The sequence below is a fragment of the Phallusia mammillata genome, chromosome 8 (assembly GCF_965637545.1).
Source record: "Phallusia mammillata chromosome 8, kaPhaMamm4.hap1.1, whole genome shotgun sequence".
Taxonomy (NCBI): Eukaryota; Metazoa; Chordata; class Ascidiacea; order Phlebobranchia; family Ascidiidae; genus Phallusia; species Phallusia mammillata.
In genome coordinates, this window is record NC_137259.1 from 3179781 (window position 1) to 3203725 (window position 23945).

Here is a 23945-nt window from a genome sequence, read left to right on the forward strand (position 1 = left end):
GTAGAGTAGGTAAAACAAAGCAAAACGTCAAAGTCATTTTTGTCATATCTCTTCCATCTGCGACCAGTAAAAGTATATTTGACAAAGTATTCACTGTATTGTGTACTTTGTTTACTGAGTGTTTTTGACTGTGAAGTACTGTGTAGAAGCCTATATTGTGCGCTTTTTCGAGGACTGCACCATCGCAACTACGTATTCAAATCGTGTCACTGTCATTAGACATGTGGCTTGTTAAACGTTTACGAAGGAGCAACGATGTAGGATAAACAAAAAACCTTCCGAAACAAAGACACTTTCTACTTGGTGCGATAAAATTGTAATTTAGCAAGCAATTATAATGATTAAAAAACTGATCAGCACTGGTGGGCTTTGTAGTTTATATGCTTCCAGTTTACAACGAAATTTGTTTTTTTGTGCCACAGCGCTAATTTTCAATTTTTTTTCACATCTTCCGATTAACTGATAAAAAAGACTAGCTAGATCATAAGGTAGAATTAAAACAAAGATCTTTCGAAATATTATAGCTGCTCTTTATTCTCTCCAAAGTGCCTTGTTAATTCTAACAACGCAGGCCAACTAAGCATTACTCCACCGCTATTCCTTTATTTTTCCTTCGTACGCGAAATACCGCACAACAATGAAGCAATTAAACACGGGAGGGAGAAAAGATTTGCGCCAAAGAGATGAGCACACTAAAAACGGGCAAAATTTCGCGGTTGCGCAAAAAAAAACAGAATACCGACACACACACAGAAACACGCGTAAAAAGCTGTACAAGGCATCACTACTAATATATCTACGCACGTATACCATGGTCCAAAAAAGTCCTTGGAAATTCTAAAAAGAATGATGTTTTTTTGCCCAGTGGGTAGCACTGTAAAATGCCTTTAAAGTTCATTGTATTGGGTTGATTAAAAAGCATTTTAAGTGGGCTTGAATGCATTGGATAAAACAAAAACTGGTAGGACAGTTGTATAAGGCAGTTGCGTCGCAAATTACGTCCTGTGAAAGATGTTGTAATGTACAAAATGGGATTAAAACGCTGGAATATATACAAGAGCTGTAAAATCGTAAGGGAACTTTGGACACAGTAAGTTTAAGACACCACTTATCGTTGTGAGAATAAGCACGTGCGTGTATATTACACGTCTACGACCTAACAAATACAAAATCCTTGCATGTCTTTACCCAAAGCGTGTAATAACTACATTTCTATAGGATAAGTTACGATGTTTTTTGATGTATACGATTTGCTATGTTGTAATATTTGAATAAACTGGCAATTGCACGCATTAAAAAGGTCATGTCAAGGTCACAAAGCTATACAGTGTACTAGTATTATTCTAGTAAAAGTAAGGACGAGGCAAAAACGCCGCCGGAAGGAGTACGCGGACGCTGTACAATAAAAACGTAACCGGTAAGGGCACGCAATGGCACGTGGACACACAGATATATGGAAAACAAGTTCAATGGCCCAAAAGGCTTTTTGAGATGGTGGACGCAAAAATGTACAAGAAACGGGCGTTTGCTTTTCACGAAAGAAAATCATTTAAAAAAAAGTTCGATGACGTCACCATTAATGACGTAATGATCTTGAGCTCGTGAAGAAAAAAAACATCTGAGGGGGGAGTTTAGCGCGTTGGGGTAAAAAATGGGGTGATTTGGGGTAAGTGCCGCGCAAATAGAAGTTGAAGACAAATACGTAAGCAGGCTTTTAGCTGAAACGAGCAGTTGTCAACAAAACGTAAATAATTATTTGATCAAATTGGCGACAAGCGTTGTAGGAGGGAAAAAATACAGCGGATTTCGGCCCAATTTTTTAGGCAAAATGCGCATAGGGTATAAAAAAAATTTAAACCACGTTTTAATTTCGAAACCCTTCAGTTGAGTGCGCAAGCTAGTTACAAATCAAACTTGTTTCTTTTTGTTAAAAATGAGGAATGAATTGGGGTAATTTGGGGGTGTTTTGAGGGTTCGTGAGGAGCAATTGAGGTTTTAGCAAATGTAGATCACATTTCGTGATGGCGAGATAGTACATGTCGAACATGGCCATTGGAATGACATGGAAATACAAAGTTATTCTGTACAGGAAAAAAATAACCTGACGTTTTTGCGTTTTGCAAAATAATGGCATCAATGACAAATTTGGTCGACAATTTAAGAAATATCCAAAAGTTGATATTTTATGGCCATAGTTACAATCAACTATATTTTGAAATGTTTAATATTTTTGGCGTTTCTAAATTGATAAAGTTTTCAATACTCGCACGTAATTATACAACAACATAGTCCGCGCGATAAAAAAACGATTAAATGAAAAAAAAAACATTGGTACCGGGAAATTCAAACACAGGTGTGCGACCAGTAGAGGGCGCAACAATAAATTAACATTAAACCACATTGTGGCGCTCAAACGCCAGTTTCGTCAGTGATTTCAAAAGTAGGGGGAGGGGGGTCGTCTTTTCTCGAGTCGCGACTTGGAGCTCCATTACTTGACGATTTAGATCTGCCTGATCTGTAGATTTAAAACATACTTGTGTTAATAGACTGAAAAACGATGTGTTCGTAAAATTGATTTTAAATTTTACAATACGTGCTTATCTAATTTTTACACTCCGGTATATACAACGTAAGTTTTAAGCTTGGATTTTTTTTAATTTTATGTTTTACTAAAATATGTATTTCTTGATTCATATGATTCGTACACATGATTTATATGACTTATCTGATTCAGATGTTATATATGTTTCACATGACTAATGAGTTCAATTGATTCACATGATTTATGATTTTTTATGATACATTTGATTCATATGATTTATACATTTCACATTGCTCACATGATACATATGATCATATGACGTAATTGACTCATGTGATTTATAACGTTTCACATTATTACTGTAGGCCATAACATGATCATTTGGCTGTATGAGTTTTCCAACTAACCTTTTTCGCATTTCCGGTCCGTTTCCGATTTCGTTTGCAGCGAGAGTTTTCCAGATTGCTGTGTGAGCCATTTCCTTGCTGATGTTAATACTCGAAGGGTCTTCAGGGCTACGGATAAATTTGTAATTGTAAATATTCGGATTAACCGAATCCGGATTAACCGAGGTTTACTGCACATAAGCATAGAAACAAAAAACTTTCACTTACTTGTATTTGATTTCAGACACCGGGATTTTCAGGACTTTACCGTCTTGCAGTGGAACATTTACAGTGCCAGTTCCAGCCATGGCGATCTAAAAAAAATAAAAATGACGGTTTTCCTTTAAAAAGACAAAAATAACGAGTTTCCTTTTAAAAAAAATGACGGATGTTCTTTAAAAAAAATTAAAATGACGGTTTCTTTAAGTCACGTGAGAATTCAGTGACGTCATACCTCGACGTTTCGGTTGGCGTCCTCCTCTTTCTTCTTCTTGGCGTCTTCCTTCTTCTTCTTGGTCGATTCGGGCATAATGTCATCCAGCCACTTGAGTTCGGTTTGCGTGAAAATTCCGAAATCGAACAGCTTGCGCACGCCCACTAGCGCCGCAACCTAAATGAGATGAAAATTTAACAAATATTTTAATTGATTAAAAAAAAATTTAAAATGCTTTTAAAATCAACTGACTGTATACTTTTATAAGGCTAAAGTTATCCACCATTTATTTAGAATATATTTTTTCTTTAGTATTTTATTAAAATAGAATCTTACAAAACTAACGTACAAAACATAATATTGGTATGAGAATATTTTGCAGAAACTGCTTTCAAAAACCGATTTTTTTACTGGTTCAGTTCCAAAACCACTAGGCATGAGTTGAGGTTACTATAAACTGTTCTCCATCCCTGAAATTAAATATTCCATGTCTTACGGGCCCTTGTGTTAATATATAGGCTGAGCCATGGGTGCAAATTTCATAAAAAAAATATTTTTATAATTTTTTCTTGACCAAAACGTGGAAAAAAGTATCAGAAAGTCCTAAACCTAATAAAAAAAATGTATGTCTTCTTCAAGAAAGATTGCTCACAAAAATACTTGTACGTTTCTTAATTAGATGTATTTTACATTGAAAATACACAATAACTTACCATCATAGGGAAAACAATAGACACTGGTGAAGTAGATTTGATGACCCACAAAATTGTGAGACCAAGTGCTTGGAAGGCTGTGAAGAGATAAACCTTGGGCAGACGTACATGGCGCAAGTATATGAAGTCTGGTTGATGCTTTGGCGGCATAAGGAAGAGCTTCAGTCTATCAAAGAACTGGACACCTGAAATAATGTACATTGATATTATGGCTATAATAAACGAATCGGTTTTTGAATCGCAGTACGCCAGGCCCATTGAAGGCGCCATACAGAATCAACCGGTCACCAAGCATTCACCACTATATGACAAGGCCTAGACTAGAAAAATTTAGCCAGGGGTGAGATTCGAATCCACGACAGGAGTCTTTTCGGTACTCGCGCTCTAACAACTGAGTTACGCATACTCAGTGGAGAATCAGCCGAAAGTCGAATCACAAGCACCGTTGCCTGCCTCGTATGCTGCACATGTTAGCTTCGTAGTAGGGGATCGCCAAATAGGCCAGTGTCAGTTAAGATACATTAACTCATAACTGGGATCAGCCCTAAAGCGTTTATGCAGACCAGCGATCACGGGTTTTAAAGGGAGTTTAATAAAAAAAAACATATGAATAAAGCACAACTAAACAACAACCTTATTAACAACGACATTTTCAGAGAGTCGAATGACCCTTTTAGGTGTTTTAAACATAAAAACTGGATTAATTCTCCCTTGAAAAAAAATATATGTGACGTCAGAAATATGATGTCAGAGCCGGGTGGTATCACAGTTCAAAAAGTGTGTTTGGTCGATTAGCACGTGTTCTTTTATTGAGCTAATTTCACCATAACAGCGTCTAAATCATTTTAAATCACCTTTCAAATCACCAATTTATACAAAAAAAGATAAAACTTTCTTTTACACTTGAACACTAATGCGGGCTTAAAAAGTAGTCAAAACTAGACGCTAATTTATTCCTTGCGAACTATTCCCACAACAACATGCTGGATGAATCCAGTTTACTTACCTCAATTTACTTGGCGTGGGAATGTTTTAATAGCAATTTATTACGTCACAAACAGGACTAAACAATAATTAATTGTTGTGCAACCCAGTGTGAAAATATCTGCCACAGTCGAGTTAAGTGACGTCACAACATTGGTATTGTTTCACTGACATTACTCCCAGGAGCGTGACTGCCTAGTGAACATTAGTGACTGAAAGTTGTAGGGGCAGCATGTGCTTATCTAGTATAGTCTCTCTCGAGTGCCACCAACTGGCTGTGTCGCCTAAAGAAATGTTGGTTATTTTGGTTCGGTATTTTGGTAGTTTCCAGGAGTGAGGAAAAGCGCGCTAAGAATCGTTTAGGAATAAAGCAATTGCCCGTGCTGTGCTATCTGGGCATACAAAGTCACGCCTCGTAGTTATTCAAAGACAGCGCAACACCAGTTAGGAATTCATGTTCATGTTAACTGATACGGGTCAAACTGGCGATTTCCCAGTACAAAGCAGGCAGTCATGTGCAGCATACGAGACAAGATCTTTCTAGATCAGTATTCGTACCGCATAACTGCTTTATTGGGTTCCCTGGCTGCGTCAATAGACGAGTCAAAATGCTAGTTTAAAAAGTATTTTTTATGTTAATTTTGCTTATGGAAGTCGTATTATCTCTGGTAAGGTCTGAACCGCTATTTAGTTTTTAAAAAGGATTACTCTTCCTGTTTTACTTTTCCCTGCTGTGGTCACTGCATATAAATGGTAAGTTTTGCGAATGTTGCATTTTTTTAACATCAGCTTATAGCTGCTAGGCATTAAGATGTTCGTTTGCTACTATTTGCTCTTGTTTTCAGGCAAGAAGCACAGAAAAGGCTGTGTGAGTATCTGCTTTACTAAATTTGTTTTACCCAAATAATTCACAAACATTTTTAAAATTTATTTGTTTGTTGGCTTAACAAAGCTGCATGAATCAAAATTATATTTAGAAGTACATCAACTATTACGCAAACCCTTCATTGATTAATTTTCTGGCATTTGCACCCTAAAAACATGTTACACTCAGTGGTGGGATTCAGCCGGTTCGCATCGGTTCTGTAGAACCGTGTAACGAAATTTTATGAGATCAGCGAACCGGTTAGCATTACTGGTTACTGTTAAGACTTTTTGCAACAGAACCGGCTGAAAAATATGACTTTTATGATAGAACCGGCTGACAAAAAAATTGAATCCCACCACTGGTTACACTATTTTCAATTATGCTTTTTTGTACCAATGAACAGAACTGTCCTCGCCCGATTTCGAAAAACGAAATTGGTGATTGTTCCTCTTGAACTAAGGCTTGAAGGAACAGGTGAAATGCACATTATTAAATCCTTCATAGCAAATGTAACAATGCCTTTATTACTGTTTCTAAGTGGTTGCTGAGGCTGTAAGGGAGTACAAAGAAGAATATTTTGATATTTACAGCCATGTTAAAACAGGAACAACCGAAGATGTCAAAGACATTTTTCAGGTACGGAAAGGTTGTGTTGCTAAACTTGATTAAAGAAATATTTTAGGCCGTTTCAACACCAAGATATATAGAAATACTGCTGAGCTATATATCTTCCTATTGACCCCGGCATAAAAACATTTGAATCGTAAAAACAAACGCTAAACAGAATATTTGGAAGGAGTTACATGGCTGTATTCCATTGAGTGAAGAAGTGTCCAAAAGAGCTTTCTTGGGTAATCCTATTTTTCGAGTAGAGCTATTAACACCATACCTCACGGAAGACCCACATTTAGATAATTATCGATAGGTGGCGCAAAGAGCACTTTTTACATTTAAAACGTTATATCTCCAAAAATGCCCACGGTTAGCGCTATTAGGGTCGGGGTAAAGTATTAGCATTTTTAATTTTACAAAGCTAGCAAAAGAACTTAGTTACTAATGTAAAACTTTCAAAAACTTATTTCCCAACCCAACCCCTCTTCAGCCGCTAAATAAATAATTGAGCTCTTTACGCCACCTATCGAATGTGGATCTCCAGTTAGCTATGGTGTTAATAGCACTACCTATTTTTCGGTAATCAACCAAAATCTATTCTGGCCTGACTTTTTGTACAGTTTCGCGAAGTTGATACACAAGAGGGTGGCCTTCCGTTCGTCGCGCAATTTTCCCTTTCCTCGCAACAAGCTGTTGAGGACGCGTTGCTACGGCGAAAATTCCGAGATTGGTGGAAGCCATATGCAAGACGCTACAAACACAAAACTGACAAACCCACATGGTTTTGTGACACTTTCCCCCAATCCAGCTGTTTTTTGCAGCTTAAAACAGATCGTTTTATATGCGCGGCGACGCCGTCCATGGGAGAACGACGGTCTGTGACGGCATTGTCATGTGAATTTGCCACTTGGGTCGTAACTAATTGGGTGCTGACATGCAAGTTAAGTTTTGCGCTGAAAATAGATTTTCTGCTAAGCATCTCTTTACGACGTACAATGTACGCTTGCAGAAAAATGTGATAGTGACTTGTTAGTTTCATGCAATCATTTCGCCTCACCCAGAAACAAATGCATGTTTAAACTAGAAAGGTGGCTTTCTAATATACTTCCATTTTATATATCCTATATACCAATTTACTATACACATCATTTGATCTACACGTATGATTGTTTTAGCAAACAAAAACGAATGGGTCCCCACACGCGTGTTTGTGCGGATACACGGTAAACAAATGTTGCGGTTATTCACAGATTCTTAAAGACAAATTATTAGAAAGCATTCACCTAACTTTTATAAAAGTTTTGTCCATATTCTTTTTGAATCATTATTGTCATATAATTCTAAAAAAGAACGGAAAAATACTCTGTTTAGCCGCTTAATCACCTCCGACGCCACTATGCAGAACAGTGATCATGGCACACTCATGTATAAAGCAGCGGGCTCACCTCTAAAACCTGTACAGCTCAGTTAGTAGAGCGCGAGTCACGGAAAGACTCGTGTCGTGGGTTTGAATCCCACCGCAGGCTAGATTTTTTTATCAACAAATGTTTAGCTCTCCCAGCAGTTTTTATTATGGGACATCGAAACGTCGGTATATTATAAAAAAAACTGCTGGAAGAGCTAAAAAATTGTTGATACATTATGCCTGGCAGCAACAGTTTATTCATAGATTTTTCTAGTCTGTGCCTTGCCGTATGGGAATGCTTGGTGACCTACTGATTCGTTATAACGCCTTCAATGGGCCTGGTGTACTGTGACATTTAAATCCTAACTTCTTATCATAAAACCCAGCTTACCTCGCAGTGAAGAGACGCCCATGTACAGGAAAACTCCATACAGCACAGGCATAGGAATATAGGCCAAGACGGGTGTAAGGAAAACCGACAACCCGATCATCAAGAAAATCATTAGACCAGTCACTCGCTGTTCACGGACCCCTAGGAACTTAGGGGCTTCCCCTGGGGCTGAGGTTTCAGTCTCCATCTTCAGGGAGTTTACATGGGTGATACTGAGGACCGTAGCTGCTACGAACCACGGTAAACCCATGATGGAACATATAATAAGCATTACAGAGACGACTAGCAGGTCAAGATGGTAACCGCAGCCTTTCTGCAAGGATAAAAGTTTGTTATTTTGATGAAATTGATCGAAAATTTGAACTTTTATTTTTATGTGAACTTTGGGTGCTGGGCGTATTGTGACGTCACACACGAGTGACGTAACATTTTTTTAAAAGTTTTGACCTTCAGGGAAAAGCTAGCACTGAGTATTTAAACTCCGTACCGAGTAATCTAAAGATAATTCGATTCGACCACATTCCACCAATTATTTACTCGGGCAGGGACACGAGTTGACGCATTTTAAGCAACCGAATATTAGAGTAGTGACTCGAATTGGGCACTTACTAGCAAAAATACTCGTTTCTCGACTTGTCTTGGCGCAGTAAAAGAGTACTCAGGCAATACCAAGATTCGGTCAATTTTTTACAATAATTCATTTGGAAAAGAAGTTGACTTTAAGAATTTCAAGACTTCGACTTAAAACATCGACTCTATTTCTATTCTAACAGCATAGTTTTTCCATAAGTTGCATAAAGAACTCAATTCAATATAAAACAAAAGCTACAAAATAGACATTGTACAATTGTTCAAACCTTTAGCTTGTTTTCCTTCCTATTGACAATAACAGCTGTAATCTGTTGGTCCATAAATATAAGGATGGTTGCTAGGAGGGCTGGTGCTATCGCCAAAGGAATGGTCCACCATTCATTCTTACTGAATGGATCAATAAACCAAGTACGGTCATCACGAGTTGGCTGGAAAAAAAAACGTTTAACTATGGCTGTGATGGTTATAAACTCTCCTGGTTATTAGGGTTTAGTTAACCGAATCCAACCGGGTACCCGTTATAAATTAAGTAGTATATGGATAAAATTTGGTCATAAACTATCCAACTGGTTATTATGGTTTAGTTAACCGAATCCAACCGGGTACCCGTTATAATTTGACCAGTATATGGATAAAATGCCTATTATCACCCAAAGCCGGTTACGGTGAGACAACTGGCTTATTTTACAAAAATGCTGTTTCAAGCTCTTAAAAACACAATCTACTAGCCGATAGTTGTACAATTAAAAAACCAAACGGTTGCTAGTTAACATATTTAATAACCAGTTACAGTTAACTGCAAGTGATCGTTTTGAAAACGGCTACTCAATTAATCAATTACAATGCTGTATAGAGTTGCAAACGGGCCTGAAATTGGAGCCCCAACCCGAAAGTGTAAGCCCGAAACTCGGCCCGAATCGTTTTTGAAAAGCCCGTTTAGGCCCGAAAGTTTGATTGACAGGCCTATATATTGAAGCCTCAGGGAAGACCAAAACAACAAACACAATAGACAATTGGTTATTAATAAGGCGTTTAAGGCTGTTTGACATTAGGTCAGGTTCAGCAACAGGCTACTTAGCTGGTTACATTTTTTCGAAAAAATACTGACACAAAGTGTAAAGTCAGGCCCGAATCAAACCGGATTTTTCCGAAGAAGCCTAAGCCCGAACTCGTCCCTAAACGTCAGGCCCGACTAACAACGTGAAGCTATATATTTTACACAAGGCCACATGACCAGCCAATGTATGGCAGTTTTAGTGTGCGGGTTATATTTTAAAGTTTCTATAATATTCTCACCCTGAATGTTTGGGGGACCACGAGTTTTGATGTGTTCGTTCTCATTAAGATGTCGAAAAGGACGTTAAGACCAATTGCGATCGTTACAGCGAAATCGCTAATGACAGATCGAACCTGTTGTTACAAAACAAAGACGATAGTTGAAATAAGTGATAAACTGCCTGAAAAAGTGTTAACAATTCAAAACGAGCCAATTAAACTTCAAAAAAGTCATTTGAACTCAAATGAAACAGTATTATAAAGCAATCGGCCCAAATTTCCTAATTTATGAAAAGGTTTCAATGTATTCGCGCACGAGAATGTGTTAAAAACATTTTTATTTACAGTCATTGATAAAAATACAGAGGTCGGGGGAATCACCTTGGTGGGAAAGTACCGCGAGGTCTTGAGTCCTTTCAGAAACATCGAAATGGAAAACGTGCCGAAGAAAAGGATAACTGACATGAAAAGCGCGTCAGGGGTATACTCGCATGACTCGCCAACCATCGACCCGCACGAGTAACTCAAGCAATCCTGCCAAAATCAAACACCCAGGTAAAAACGAGTTCAAACTCGTGAAAAAATGTTAAACTTTCTTATTACATATCATTACAATATTAAAGTGTTGTTTTTTTTTCTTTTTAAACGTATCAGATTTTCATAGACGTTTTTGTGTGGTTTAAAAATTGCAGTGCAAAGTTAAATTAGGAAACAAAATCAACATTTACCGTTTTGGTAAGGTTTTCCCAAGCCACACTGTCCACACTGCTGATATTGTAAGGAACACCATCGTACGCACAAACGTAAGAATCGACTCCAGTACGGTAAAGCATTCCTGTATTGGAAAAAGTAAATTTAAACAAAACTCTACTAATCGGTTTTAAGGTGACCAGAAAATATGACACCATTTTCAATTAAAACGTCTTTGGTTGTGACTCTGCTGCGAAATACCGGTAACAACTTTGCTAAAATTCTAACGGTTTATGACGTCATGAACACTGCGCTTCAAAAAGCGATATTGGTTATGGCGTCAGTTGCAAATATGACGTCATTTATATTCAAGAAGTCTTTTTGTGATGTCACTTCGTAAATTTACAAAAATGCTTACAAATTATGACGTCATAAATAACACTGTACGTTAGCCCTGATGACGCCATAGTCCATATATTAAAAATATCGTTCCTTTTTATTTCGCAAAGGTTTTGATCGAAAAAGGTTTTGATCGAAAAACGTTTCTACCGTTTAATGAAAGTTGCAAGTAAAAACGCGACAATTGAATGCAAAAGATTTGCGCGGGAACCGAATTTTTTTAAAAATTGTCACGTGACTAGCTTACCGTCCCAGATTTTTTCGTGCGAATGGGTCTGAGCTTCTCTGGATGCCTGTGCCATTTCGTCAAGCGTCGTGTTGGTCGTGATGTTGTACGACGTAAGATTCGGCGGAGTGCAATCGCACCTACGTCACAATGAATTATGACGTCACTAACATACGCTCATACGTCATACCACATCATAGAGAAATTTAAAATGTTCCTCACAGCAAAAGTTTTAGAGCACTTAAAAACGGCTACTATATTTCGCTGTGTTGTGTTTTTATTTGTACTTTATACTTATAATATAGATTTCGTTAAAATACAACAATCAGGAAATAACCTTATTCAAATAGAATCGATTGAGGAGCTATTAATTAGGAGTTGAAAATGTTAAATCATAGAAACGTTACAAAAACTTTCACTAACTTACCCATATATCGTGATATCATCTGGATTCCATCCATACCATATTTTTACTTTCTCACCTTCATGAATCAATTTCTAAAAAAGAAAATTCCTAAATTACTTTAAAAGCTACGATCAATGCCTAAAACTGGAGACTAGCAGTTGTACCAATGATAGACTACAGTTTAAGATTCCGCATGCAATTAAATAGAATTTGCAATTTCCCGGAATTTGCCTATTGAATTACAGTCAAATACATCAAATTTCTAAACAAAGAGGCAGTAATAAATTGTCAACTTTTGCAAGTGTTACATGGTTTAACATCATGCGAACCTTGAAAGCTTCGTAGATGAATATGAATGAGATGAGAGCCGAAAACGATTCCTCCGTGTATCTTGTGATGTATGAGACAAGACTACTTGCATCCGTTGCAACTAAAATACACAAAAACAACATTACAACATGCAAGTTTTCTGGAGACCTTCACAGTATACAAACATAAAGGCAAATTCTCACAAGGAAAAAAAACATACCTCAGTAAGAATAACTAAGAATAACAGAGTTATAAAGAGGCCCGATGCCGAAAGTACAAGCCAAAACCCACCCCGAAAACAAAAGATTGTCAAAAAAGTACGAATGAGCCCCAAAGTTAGATTCACTAACTTGAAATAATGACACAAAGGTGGCAGAGTGTGAAACCAGGCCGGAATCAAGAAGCTTAAGCGTAAAACCGAAAACCCGGTCCGCCTAATAACCCTGAATTAAACTACACTTACCCAGCAGTATGCATATAGATCCGGTCCAAACGCCAACCCAGAATCGAAATGAAATGTAATCAATACCCACCGATCTGTAAAAATATTAAAAAGTTTTCATTAACGCATTCTGATTTTTGTGAAGCTAAAATTGTAAATGAAGACAAAAAGTGGTCTTAAAATTTTAGGGTTTCGTGTTGGACACCTAAATTTTGTCATTTAGTTATAAAACATGCTCATACAAATTGCAGTTCTCACTTGTTAATTCGTTACTGAACAAGAAAAAATGGTTATACCAAACCTATTCGTTGCTACACTTACGTGCATATTTCAAACATGATCTTTTCAAACACTAGAATCGGTCCTGTACTTCCAATGATGGTAAGAGGTTGACCTGAGAGGAGATGAAAAGCACAACCCGAAATTGCACCTCCGAATATAGATTCCATGGTACCCTGAAAAGGTTGTGTTAGTTAATACTAAAAACTTAAATCCGTTTTCAATCCTTTATAGGAGTTGGTATTTGACGTTATGACTGTTTTACGAAGCGTTTAATGTGCTTTAAGCAATAAAATGTGTATATGACATAAAAAAATTGAATTAAAAAATGAATTTTTAGCTTTTTTAACGGCACAAACATGACAAGTGCAAAATGCATTAAAATAGTCATTTTCTTGAAGAAAATTATGCCATTAAGACGCCCAAAATGACTTAACAGTCAACCTATACTGTTGCATTATTCAAATAGAATACAAACACGTTATTCTCAAAACATAAAAACAAACATTTACATTAAACACATACAAAGTACAATTCCTACAATATATACACACTCCCTAATTTTGAAACAGAAAACAATATAATTATCCTTTCAAAAACTTAAATGCACAAACTTACAATATAGTTATGAGTGGCGTCGCCTAGAAGGCCTCCAAAAGTGACGATGGGTGTAAGAACGGCGAAGTAAAGGAAAATAAAGGACGCAAGGCATTGGATGCTAAGGCAATCCGTAAAGTCCGATTTGTACCATTTTGCCTTCCGCTTGATGTCGCCAATGAGACCGCCAAAAATCCTGAAATGTCAAACCAGCTGTTACAAGCACATCAATCTAAAAACTTTTAAGTAACGGCCTATATATGTGGTACAGTGCTAAGATTTGAATTGTGTGTAGGTTTGCGTGAAGTTTGTCAGTAAACCCGATTTAAGCGTGCTAAACGACATCCATAAATAACCAAACCAAGACGCTGTCGCTGCAAAATAGCAGCGGTATGGAGTTAGCAAACAGTACAAGCGTTTACAAGGTGATAAATTACAATTAATAGCTGTCAGGTCGAAACCTTAAACGACTTTTATGGGCAAATTTGATTAACTGCCTGAACTCATAAATGTCACGTTGGCACGCACTTTCAATGCAGGTTCATGACCTAGCTTTGTGCAATCAGGCTTAGCGAAAGATTTTGCATTTTTGTCGAAAAAGCGAGATGCAATTCAACTGTTACGTGCATTGTTTACAGTTTTGGCCATTTTTTAAAGCAAGTTTCTTTAACGAACGCATATTCAATCTCACAGCAGGTCTATGCCACCCACAGCGGACGCAGCAGTTTTAATAAGATATTTTTTCTTGCAAACTTATCGTATTATATGCAGTCTTAAGTACTAGTATAAGTAGAAATATTATTGGCCTGCTTGATGACGACCCCCAAGAGTGAAAACCGCTTTTCCATCCCTATTTTTAGGTCAGTTATGTTTCTAACGCAGTGTGTTGCCTTGGTGGTTGTTGTTTTAAGCCAACGGATTATTGTTTGGATTTGGGGCAAGTTTTAATTAAAGTCTCTTGAAAGTTAAAATTATAAAAGGCGACCCTTTATCACATTACGTTTTTTGCAAAAAAAATTTGTTTTTTTGAAGAATTTTGTATTAGCTTTTTAAATAGCATTAACTTAAACTAGTTTTTATAGCACATGTCATTTTGCGATTAAATAACCTTTGTGTAATTTGAATTCAAAATGTTCAAAAACGTAACACAAAGATTTTACCGAATAGGTATTACAGTTGATGCTTAATATTTTACAACTACTTTAAAAAGCCACATCAAAACCTGTTTTCTGGCATTTATGAAAGCAGCATTAAACCCTACTTAACATTTGAAGGCGTAAATTAGCAAGTAAAAACGACGACATTTTGAAAGTTCAAATTTTTGAAAGTTAAAATGGCTAAAGGTTATAGCGTGACATGTGGTTATGATATGTGCTTTAAAGTTATTGACCTACAGTACACAGTGCGCAAATCACTATAAAAACTGCTTCCTATCGGACATTAACTATCTGTGGTAACGTAAATTACCCTTTTCATCCCTGTCAGAACATAACGACCAAACAAAACGCAAAAACATAAGTTTCCAAAGCATTGCTGCAACGTTTATATCCCGTTAGCCTTTAATGAGTTGATTTTTGCTAAGCTTTTTAAACTTCGCCCTAAAGTTCCAGTAACTAAGGCATAAAGGTATTTGTTTTTGCGACATTATCTTTTACGACTGCACGCGTATAATACCGCATTTATAACTTTAATTTGAACCCCATAATTGTAATGTCTGCAAAATGATGGTAATTTTTTAGCACCGTCATTGCGATGTCTACGTCACGTGTCACATGGGGCTAGTGAAGCATATCGGCGGTTTTTATCCGATGTTATTAGTTCTAAGCTTAAAATCCCCGCTTTGCCTATGGCTTTGACTGATATGTAGATTTTACAACTTTTTGCCAACAAACTTACAAAATACTTTGACCATTGTCAGCACAGCCGAATAAACTACAAGCACACTTAATCTTTGAAACTAAAATATTTTTGATTTTGATCATAAAAACTTGGCACTTTGACGAGTTTGTGCTCAATATTTTGCAATGATTAGCAGATTATGAGTAAGCACTAAGATCTAGAAGGGTGCATTTTGCCATTGCACATAGACTTGACGGATTTTGAACCGTACCATATTACATACACCTAATTTATAATGGGTCCAATATTAGCGACTGTCTTTTATAACCTTAGCAAATTATAACAAAAAAAGCAATTTCGGTAGCAAGTACTCCAGTATTGGTTTGACTTATTGCAAATGTAGCAATATGGTATTAGTTGTTCAAAAACATGAGGTCAGAAAATAATTGGTAAGAGTGAAATACAAGTACATACTTTCCAGTTCTGAGTAGTTCGGGTCCAACTGTCCCATGATCAGGTGCATCATGATCTGCGTTTGCTTTTGGATTGTGGGCTGGTTCAAGACGTTTTTTCTAGAGATTAATCATAAATAATGAGTTATTACTGAACGACATGTTGAAAATATTTGATTTACTCCCAGTAAGTTAACAATTCCAGCCTACACCCCAGAAATTGTTATGTGCTTGTGTCAGCTTCTGTTTTCGTACAGCCGCCGTTTTTACGCTAAATGTACTGTTTTCGAAAAAAATGTACCCGTTTTGCCAAGCTATCTAAACAGCTGTTGCAAAACACAGTCTGGACAAGTTTTATTTTGGTCTGTGTGACACTGTTAACAGTATGTTGTACGTCAGTGGTTCTCAAACTTTTTTGACCGCGACCCAAATCTGAGTTTTATAAACATCTCACGACCCAAGCCTCAAACATCAAAAAATGTAACAATTTCGAGGCCACGTCGTCGCCGCATAGGAGTCTGCCCATGTCAAAATGGCTGCAGGTTTAACGAGTTCGATTCGACAATACTACATAACACAACACACATTGTGGCTTTGCAGTACCATAGGGTTGCCATATTTTATGATACACAATCCCTGACAAAATATATCTCAATTGCGTTAACCCAGTGGTTCTCAATTTTTTTCGTTATTTTCTCTGAACGGTCTCTTTGGGCTTGCGGAAAATTGATTGCAGGATTTTGGCTAGTTATGTAAAATTCTTCATAACAATGATCCAAATCTGACATTACAGACAAGACAAAAACATTACCATTGTGCGCGAACAATTGCATTTTTTTTGCCAATGGAGATGGTCGATTCTCAATTTCACTCTGATTTAAGTTGGTTTAGTTGCACAAACTGACGCTAAATTAGAACATAGAATTACTTCTAGCTTTTTGCGGTCCCCGTAAAAGTGCCTCACGGAGCCCTAAAGGACCGCGCACCCCAGTTTGGGAACCGCTGTCGTAGATGAACGTTTTAGGTTTTAAATGTTCAGTCATAATTTATGCTCATTTGTGCATAGTTATTTGATACCGCAAGTATGTGTCATAGGAAAAAAAGGTGCTTTGCACTTTGCTTAGCGGTGACGTAGAGCTTTCGATGCGCAAGTACCATCGCCTTTTTAAGAAAAAAAAAACATACCCCAGTTTGAGAACCGTTGGGTTTTTGCGACCCAATTACTTCTATTGCGGAATAAATTTATAATATTCGGAAGTTACAGCGACACGAGAAAACGTTAGATACGATACTCTGATCCTTGTTAATTAACTTTCTGCGTAGGCTTGTGTTTAGTTAAGTTTATTAGGCTAAGCTTACTACTCTCACTATCCTTGAAACAATAGGCACATATATCACGGGTCGCCAACCTTTGTCACTCTAAAAACCTTATAAAGACCTTTTAAATTTGAAATAAATTGCCACTGTAAAAACGTTTTCATATCTCACGACATTCGACTTTTGGTTGTTAGTTAATTCCTTGCATATTAGGTATACAGATAAAGCAAATGAAACCACCCACGTTCCCACGTAGCATCGAACGCTGTGTTTTCTTGAGACGCGGATTTTTATTTCTGTGTTTAACGCGTATTGTTTGTCAGACAACTAGTAACAAACAGGTATTGTTGCGCGCACACACACTGCAAAACGAAACAGTAACCATGTGCGTTAACCTGCGCGCCGCCAGTTTACCTCTTTACGTTTCATGGTTTAGGCGCGATTGTAGCTAACTACTAGAAATTTTCTCCGTTGGTACATTAATTTCATAGTATATGTATATTTTTTTCTTAAATTCCGGACTTTTAGGTACATTTTAACATTTCTCCCTGACGCAGATTTAAACACTAAATTCCCGGACATGTCAGGGAAAATCCGGACGTATGGCAACCCTACAGTACCATGATCATTGATAGAAGTGAATCCCAAATCTAAAAATGTTTCCTTGTACGAATCGCCTACTTATCCTCAAACGCTAACTGTTACATCCCCACGTTCAGTTTCGCATGATTAACTTTTATTCCCCGTGCTATAACGTAACAATCGCTATGTGCGTAACAGTAAAATTGGAAGGCTATTGTAGTTAGTTCATTTTACTGTACAACGTGGTCGAGTGAGGGGACTTCACTACTACTGCATTAAGTAAGTTCGTCTGTGTTTACTTAATGCAGTAATAGTTCGTTTGGGCAGAATTAAATCACCCGAGCGCGACCCATTTTTTGACCCTGCGCGACCCATTTTTTGACCCTGCGCGACCCATGTTTGGGTCGCGACCCATACTTTGAGAACCACTGTTGTACGTGATTGACACAGTAAATGCAATATCAACAGATTAAAAAAAATCATTTTTGCCATTTGTGTAACCCTATTTACCAACATATATTTTCAATTTTGCGAATACATTTTTTTTATTCGGTCAAAATCAGTTTTAAATTATAAGCAATTTGGTGTTTTACCTGATTTCCAGGTAAATCTTTGGGAGGTTCGATTCTGACACTTGCGTCCCACGCCCCGGGAGGTAAAACGGTCACTTGGTCGAGGAATTCATCAATTCCAGCAAGTAGATCGGTTCGGGTTTTCGCTTTGTAAGCTACCTCGTGAAACACCTGAAACATATTGATCATATGAAACATGAAGACGTCATGAATGTGATCAATTCGTGATAAGTCATGATTTTCGGGTTTTTACTTTGTAAGCTACCTCGTGATACACCAGGAACGTATTGATCATATGAAACATGATGACATCATGAATGTGATCAATTCGTGATAAGTTTTTGCTTTGTAAGCCAATTTGCAAAACAGCTGTCAATCACAGGGCATGTTATTCATATGAGCATGTGAATCGTATGAAACAACTAGACGCCGTGATTGTGATAAATTCATGACAAGTCATGATGTTCGGGCTTTGTTTTGTAAGAAACCTTGTGAAAAACTTGGAAAATTGGGGATATTATTCAATTGAACATAAGGATCCTGTGAAACAGTGAACATCATGTGATTAGTTCACAACGAGTCGTGATATATTAAGTAACTTGCTAAAGTTCATAAAATTGCGTCTGTCGTTTAATAATGGCGAGGCCGTGTAAAAGCAAACAGAAAAGTTGTTTAAACAACTCGAATTTAGCAACGCTTTTAGTGTTAATTTTAGCCTGTTATTTGCATTACAAACACTGTGTACAAAAAGTGAGTACATACAGCATTTCAAACTTCCTGTAAAATGCTATTTTAATCCCCACAGCTCTTACGGTAAGTATAAAACGGTTTTGGCAACATAAAACTTGTTTATATCTCAATAAAAAGATTTATTACTACAAGGATTTTTTACAATGGGAAAAACGTAAAAGCAATAAATGATAAGATACAGAAAGTGAACAGTGTTTTTCGACCTATAAGGTCTCATCAGTGCAGCTGGTGACGAGAGATCGTCCGTATTGGTTAGTGTAGCCATTCAACGACACTCCAGTTTGTTGGGAGTAACGCAGGGTGAAAAGCCATGCCTCAGCTATTCTGTGCGATGCCACAACTGGGCATACACCACAGAGGAAACTGGCTCCCAACAAACATATTGTACTTTAGCTGGGCTGTCAATTTTAAGTTTACCTCATCAGTCATAAGTGTAGCAATAGATCTTCCAATTTCATGATATTGGCGGTGTTTTCCGACTGGGCCGAGTAAGATGAACATAAAGCGTGTGGGTATAGGAACCTCGGTTAGACGGTCTGCAGAATTGAAGGGGATTTACAAAAAAAAACTATCATTATACACAAAATATGGGTACAAACAACAATAAATACAATAAATAAAGTTGTAGCACAGCAGCATATCATATGATAAGTATTTATTTTGTTTACAGCGCCCAAATGGATGTTACAAATCACAGAAAAGCAAAAAAGTCAAAGCGTTGCAAACAAAAAAGGTATCGAATCACATGTGGTTATTACTGGTATATATGTTTGGAATGGCGAAGTATGTGAATGTCCAAAAAGTGAATTATTTCTAACAGCACAAATCGGAATTACAGGTCTTCGTTAAATACCCAAATCAGAAAGCGTTAAAAAACGTTTCATTAAGTGTCATTACATATCGTACGATAATAACCCTATGACCGCTGGAAAAACAATATCTAATAACCGGCTTTGGATCTAGTTCCATACGGGGCGTGTATAGTCGTCAATATAGGAGCTTAAACAATGCGAAAAAACATAGCAGGGGTCATGCTTTCAAAGTCGTATCCAATTGAGAGTTCATACTGCGAAGTTACAATACACGTAGCATGGCAGGGGTCGTAGAACCGGCATGTAAAATACAATGGAGTATTGAATGATTTTGGGGGTGTGTCCTGTAGGTAAGGCTATTGGGTTACTTGAAAACAAAGACAGGTTTATGAGAAGCGTTGAAATCGGGATTTGTGTGTTTTCTGTTTTTAAAGCAGTTTTGCACGACTTACTTTTTCACCACGACAATTTTTTCGCGTCTTTGGTAGACATTTATATAACTATTTTAACTAGTCATCAATGCGTTGTTTTATACATGAGAGGTAAAAGTGTATGATCTTTTGCGAGAAAATTCGAAATTTAAAGTACATATAGCTAGAATTTTTACTGCTTTTTAATAGCTTTAAATTTCACGGTCGTAAGCCAGCTCAAAAACCGTATTAAACAAACCACAAATCCGCAACCACGTCATAGCTAGATAATTGGTGGTTTATACGTAGTTGGTGGTTTATACAGATCGAATGTGCCAAGGGGATATATGTGGCTTGTGGTGTATGGCGTTCAATAAGACCCATGGGATAGTTTAGTATAAATCGTTATGCAACGGTAAAGTCTTGGCGCTTAGCACTAAAGCCATTTCCTGTGCAGATCATCCATACCTTAGAGATGAACATAAGTCTTACGTTGTTAGGAAACTGAATGTTTTGAATTATTAAAGATACAACCAGTGGTGGAATTCAAATTCTTTTGTCAGCCGGTTTTATCACAAAAGTCATATTTTTCAGCCAGTTCTGTTAAAAAAAAGTCCATTGACAGTAACCAGTAATGCTAACCGGTTCGCTGATCTCATAAAATTTCGTGAGACGGTTCTATAGAACCGGTGAGAACCGGCTGAATCCCACCACTGGATACAACACATAAATATTGCTGTTGTTAGGCTGTATATTCCAAATTGTGACGGTATTTGGCAATGAAATTTATTAACTGTACAAACTATCTTTATGTCGTGAGCAGAATTAACAGATTTTACACGTTTTAAGCGGGTTTACGAACGAGCTTCGTGCATTCCACCGAAGTAGGTGTCTTTCATATGAAAACACACTATTTTATGAAACCCGTTAGAGACCCACTTAAGCCATGCAAAAAACAAAAATCTTTTAAAACACGTCATAATAAGCACTGTTACGTCACTAAAGCCATGCGTCATGTGTTTTTCGTCAACTCAGATTTGAAAAGAAACCGCAGTATGAAGTATAGCGCGGTATGGGCAAGCTTTTCACATTGCCGACTTCAGCACAGGAGAGATAGGGAGCAGCGTGGTGGGTTATTTATAGCACACATGGAATGTTATGTGAATGAAACGGCTGGACACCGATACAAGGCTATCGCGCTACATTTACATGCCTAGAACACTGACCAATAACCACTGCTGACGTAATTACGTGATATACGATATATGAACATGGTTATATAGCTATACTGATATTTCCCCTTGTATTGATTTAATTAGTTGCTCCTATCCTTTTAAAACACGTAAAAGCTTTGTGACATTCAATCAATTTCTTACCAAGAAGGACACTGTCTTGAAGACGAACAAAAGCTATGATCCTTTGCTCCAGGAAGTCCACTTCTCCGATGAGGACATTGGATGCCTCGGCTCCTGGAGGAATCTTCTTCATGAAGTAGGGAACCTGTGTTGCCAAGTAACATAAGGCCCTGATAGCTAAACACAATACAGTAATCCTGGGTTAATCCGGACCCGCTTAGACCAAAAAAGATCCGTATTCGCTGAAACCGGTTTAAGCGAGGTTTGCTTCTAATTTAAGTACAGTTTAGTACGAATATTTGAGTATGTTACATTTAAGGTAACGTTCAGTCGTAATACATCGGTTATTCAAGATTCTATGCAGAAATTTTAGTCAATTTGTAAACGATTACAATAAATCCTTATGTGGTAAATAAATCTTACCTTGCTCTTCTTTTCAGTTTCAGCAAAGCTGTTATGATGTTCAAATCCACCTGAAGATGGAACGGTGCTCATCGATTTGTTCCTTGCGATTGAACCCGGGGCAGTGGACGATGGTGCCAGGGCTAAAAAAATGGGGAAAAGTTTAATATGTGATTTTTATTGATAATTTCTGCGCATAATGAGTTGGAAGTCAAAAAAAGTTTCGCATGAAGTATACCCTGTCTGATAACTGCTGAGTATTATATTATATGGCTGGAATCAGTTTATCATATATTTTTTGTGTCTGGCCACACATGCTCCTGGAGTGCATCGAGCAAAATTAGATGTGCACGCTATAGCCACCCAACAGTTTAATGCGCAACATATACTTTTTTGTGCCCTACATTAGTAAGAGCAATTACCAACTGCGCAACTCCGAGAAAACATTGGTATGAACAACATAGCATAATTTCTGAATCAATGTATTTTTTTCCCTGTACGATAAATGTTTTTGAACACATTTGTTTAACACTTTAAATTACAACGGGATGAAAAAACTAAAAAAAGTTGTTGATAAGGTATTAGGCCTAATTTTAGCTCAAAAAACACACAGACGACTTACAGTTTTTCTTGAGGTGAGAATCTGAGTTTCTGCTGACGAAATTGGACACCGACTTTATGGGACCTGAAACTCCCTTCTTCTTTTCACCCTGATGTTCATGACCACTCAGTAAAGCGACACGAACCCTTTCCCTTATATCGTCGTCATGTGGTAAGTGGCCACTTTGCACCATTTGGTCTAGCACAAGGTCTGTAAAATTTGTCATATATTTTAGTAGGCAATTTCACGTTCTTGGGGCCTATGGGAGAACCGCTGGGTCAAACGGGGTCAAACTTCACAAGGACATACTTTGGATAATTGTGTTTTACGTGGGTAAATGTAACAAAAGTTTGTACCACTTTTTCTTGACAAAAAGAAGGAAGATTTACAAAAACATAACATAACAATACGCGTCTTCTTTGTGGAAGAAAATCGTTAAGGTTTTAAGACATTTTCGCGCAAATTGAGTGAATGACTGAATTATAAACTCCATTTGTACAAAGCAAAGCCCACAGGTGTGGCAAAATACCTAGATTATAGCCTAACATGATCGTTTTAATTAAACAGTAGGTCAGGCCCACAAAATCCCTATTTCATATGAAAAAATATTTGTAGCCTACATTTTGATCTTTTGAGATGTTTAGAATAATGTGAACCAAAGTCGTTAAAACGATACCGCAATTTTTTAATAAATAAGTCGTTTTCCATATTCTACAATCTACATAAACGTTTGAGGGCAGAGACCGTTAAAAATCGGTATGAACCCGTTAAGTTTCCAGTGATTATTGCGCATACGAGTGACTTTCAAGGATGTTGTTCACCCCGATTTTGTAACCGAAAATCAACCTCAAGTCTGCTTTCTACGTGACAACACCATGATGGGTGTGTCCATGTGATATGAGTTTAACAATGAGAAATTCGATCTCTTATAGCTTGGTATAAACATGCCTTCGTCCTGAGGTGACCTAACAACACACTGTCTGGAAATACTTGAGCTCTGAAGTTTAAAGCCGAGACAAAGAATGTGGATAAACAATTGTGACGGTTTTGAGAGGATAGGACATTAAGGACATTTCAATTGCTCTGATTCAACGACACTTTTCATTTATACTTTAGTCGAACCAGAATTGCAAGCGGGCCTAAAATTTCAAAATTCAAGCCCAAAATCCGATTTCAAAAAATCAAGCCCAAATTTTTGCCCAAAATTTTGATACAATTACAACACATATGAGGCCGAGGGTGAAGTCAGGCCGAATAAATCCGGCTATATTCCAACTTAACCAAGCAGAAAAACTTAATCCAAGC

At 37.3% G+C, this 23945-nt stretch overlaps 1 protein-coding gene across 3 annotated transcripts in view; it reads right to left on the reverse strand.

The window, feature by feature from the left end:
• Window positions 1-583: 583 nt before the first annotated feature.
• Window positions 584-23945, reverse strand: part of LOC145204943 (electroneutral sodium bicarbonate exchanger 1-like) — a 45493-nt gene continuing 22131 nt past the window's right edge. For all 3 annotated transcript variants that reach the window (XM_080077558.1, XM_080077557.1, XM_080077559.1), the window contains 22 exons: window positions 22662-22850; window positions 22061-22182; window positions 21659-21782; window positions 19478-19596; window positions 18332-18481; window positions 15862-15959; window positions 13570-13744; window positions 12994-13127; window positions 12694-12767; window positions 12251-12351; window positions 11943-12013; window positions 11537-11655; window positions 10929-11035; window positions 10582-10734; window positions 10222-10335; window positions 9192-9353; window positions 8335-8647; window positions 4075-4259; window positions 3383-3538; window positions 3157-3242; window positions 2950-3057; window positions 584-2515 (listed from right to left, as the gene is read on the reverse strand). In XM_080077558.1, the coding sequence (XP_079933684.1) occupies window positions 2410-2515; window positions 2950-3057; window positions 3157-3242; window positions 3383-3538; window positions 4075-4259; window positions 8335-8647; window positions 9192-9353; window positions 10222-10335; window positions 10582-10734; window positions 10929-11035; window positions 11537-11655; window positions 11943-12013; window positions 12251-12351; window positions 12694-12767; window positions 12994-13127; window positions 13570-13744; window positions 15862-15959; window positions 18332-18481; window positions 19478-19596; window positions 21659-21782; window positions 22061-22182; window positions 22662-22850 (2966 nt within the window). In that variant the 3' untranslated portion in view covers window positions 584-2409. The remainder of the gene's footprint in view (window positions 2516-2949; window positions 3058-3156; window positions 3243-3382; window positions 3539-4074; window positions 4260-8334; window positions 8648-9191; window positions 9354-10221; window positions 10336-10581; window positions 10735-10928; window positions 11036-11536; window positions 11656-11942; window positions 12014-12250; window positions 12352-12693; window positions 12768-12993; window positions 13128-13569; window positions 13745-15861; window positions 15960-18331; window positions 18482-19477; window positions 19597-21658; window positions 21783-22060; window positions 22183-22661; window positions 22851-23945) is intronic.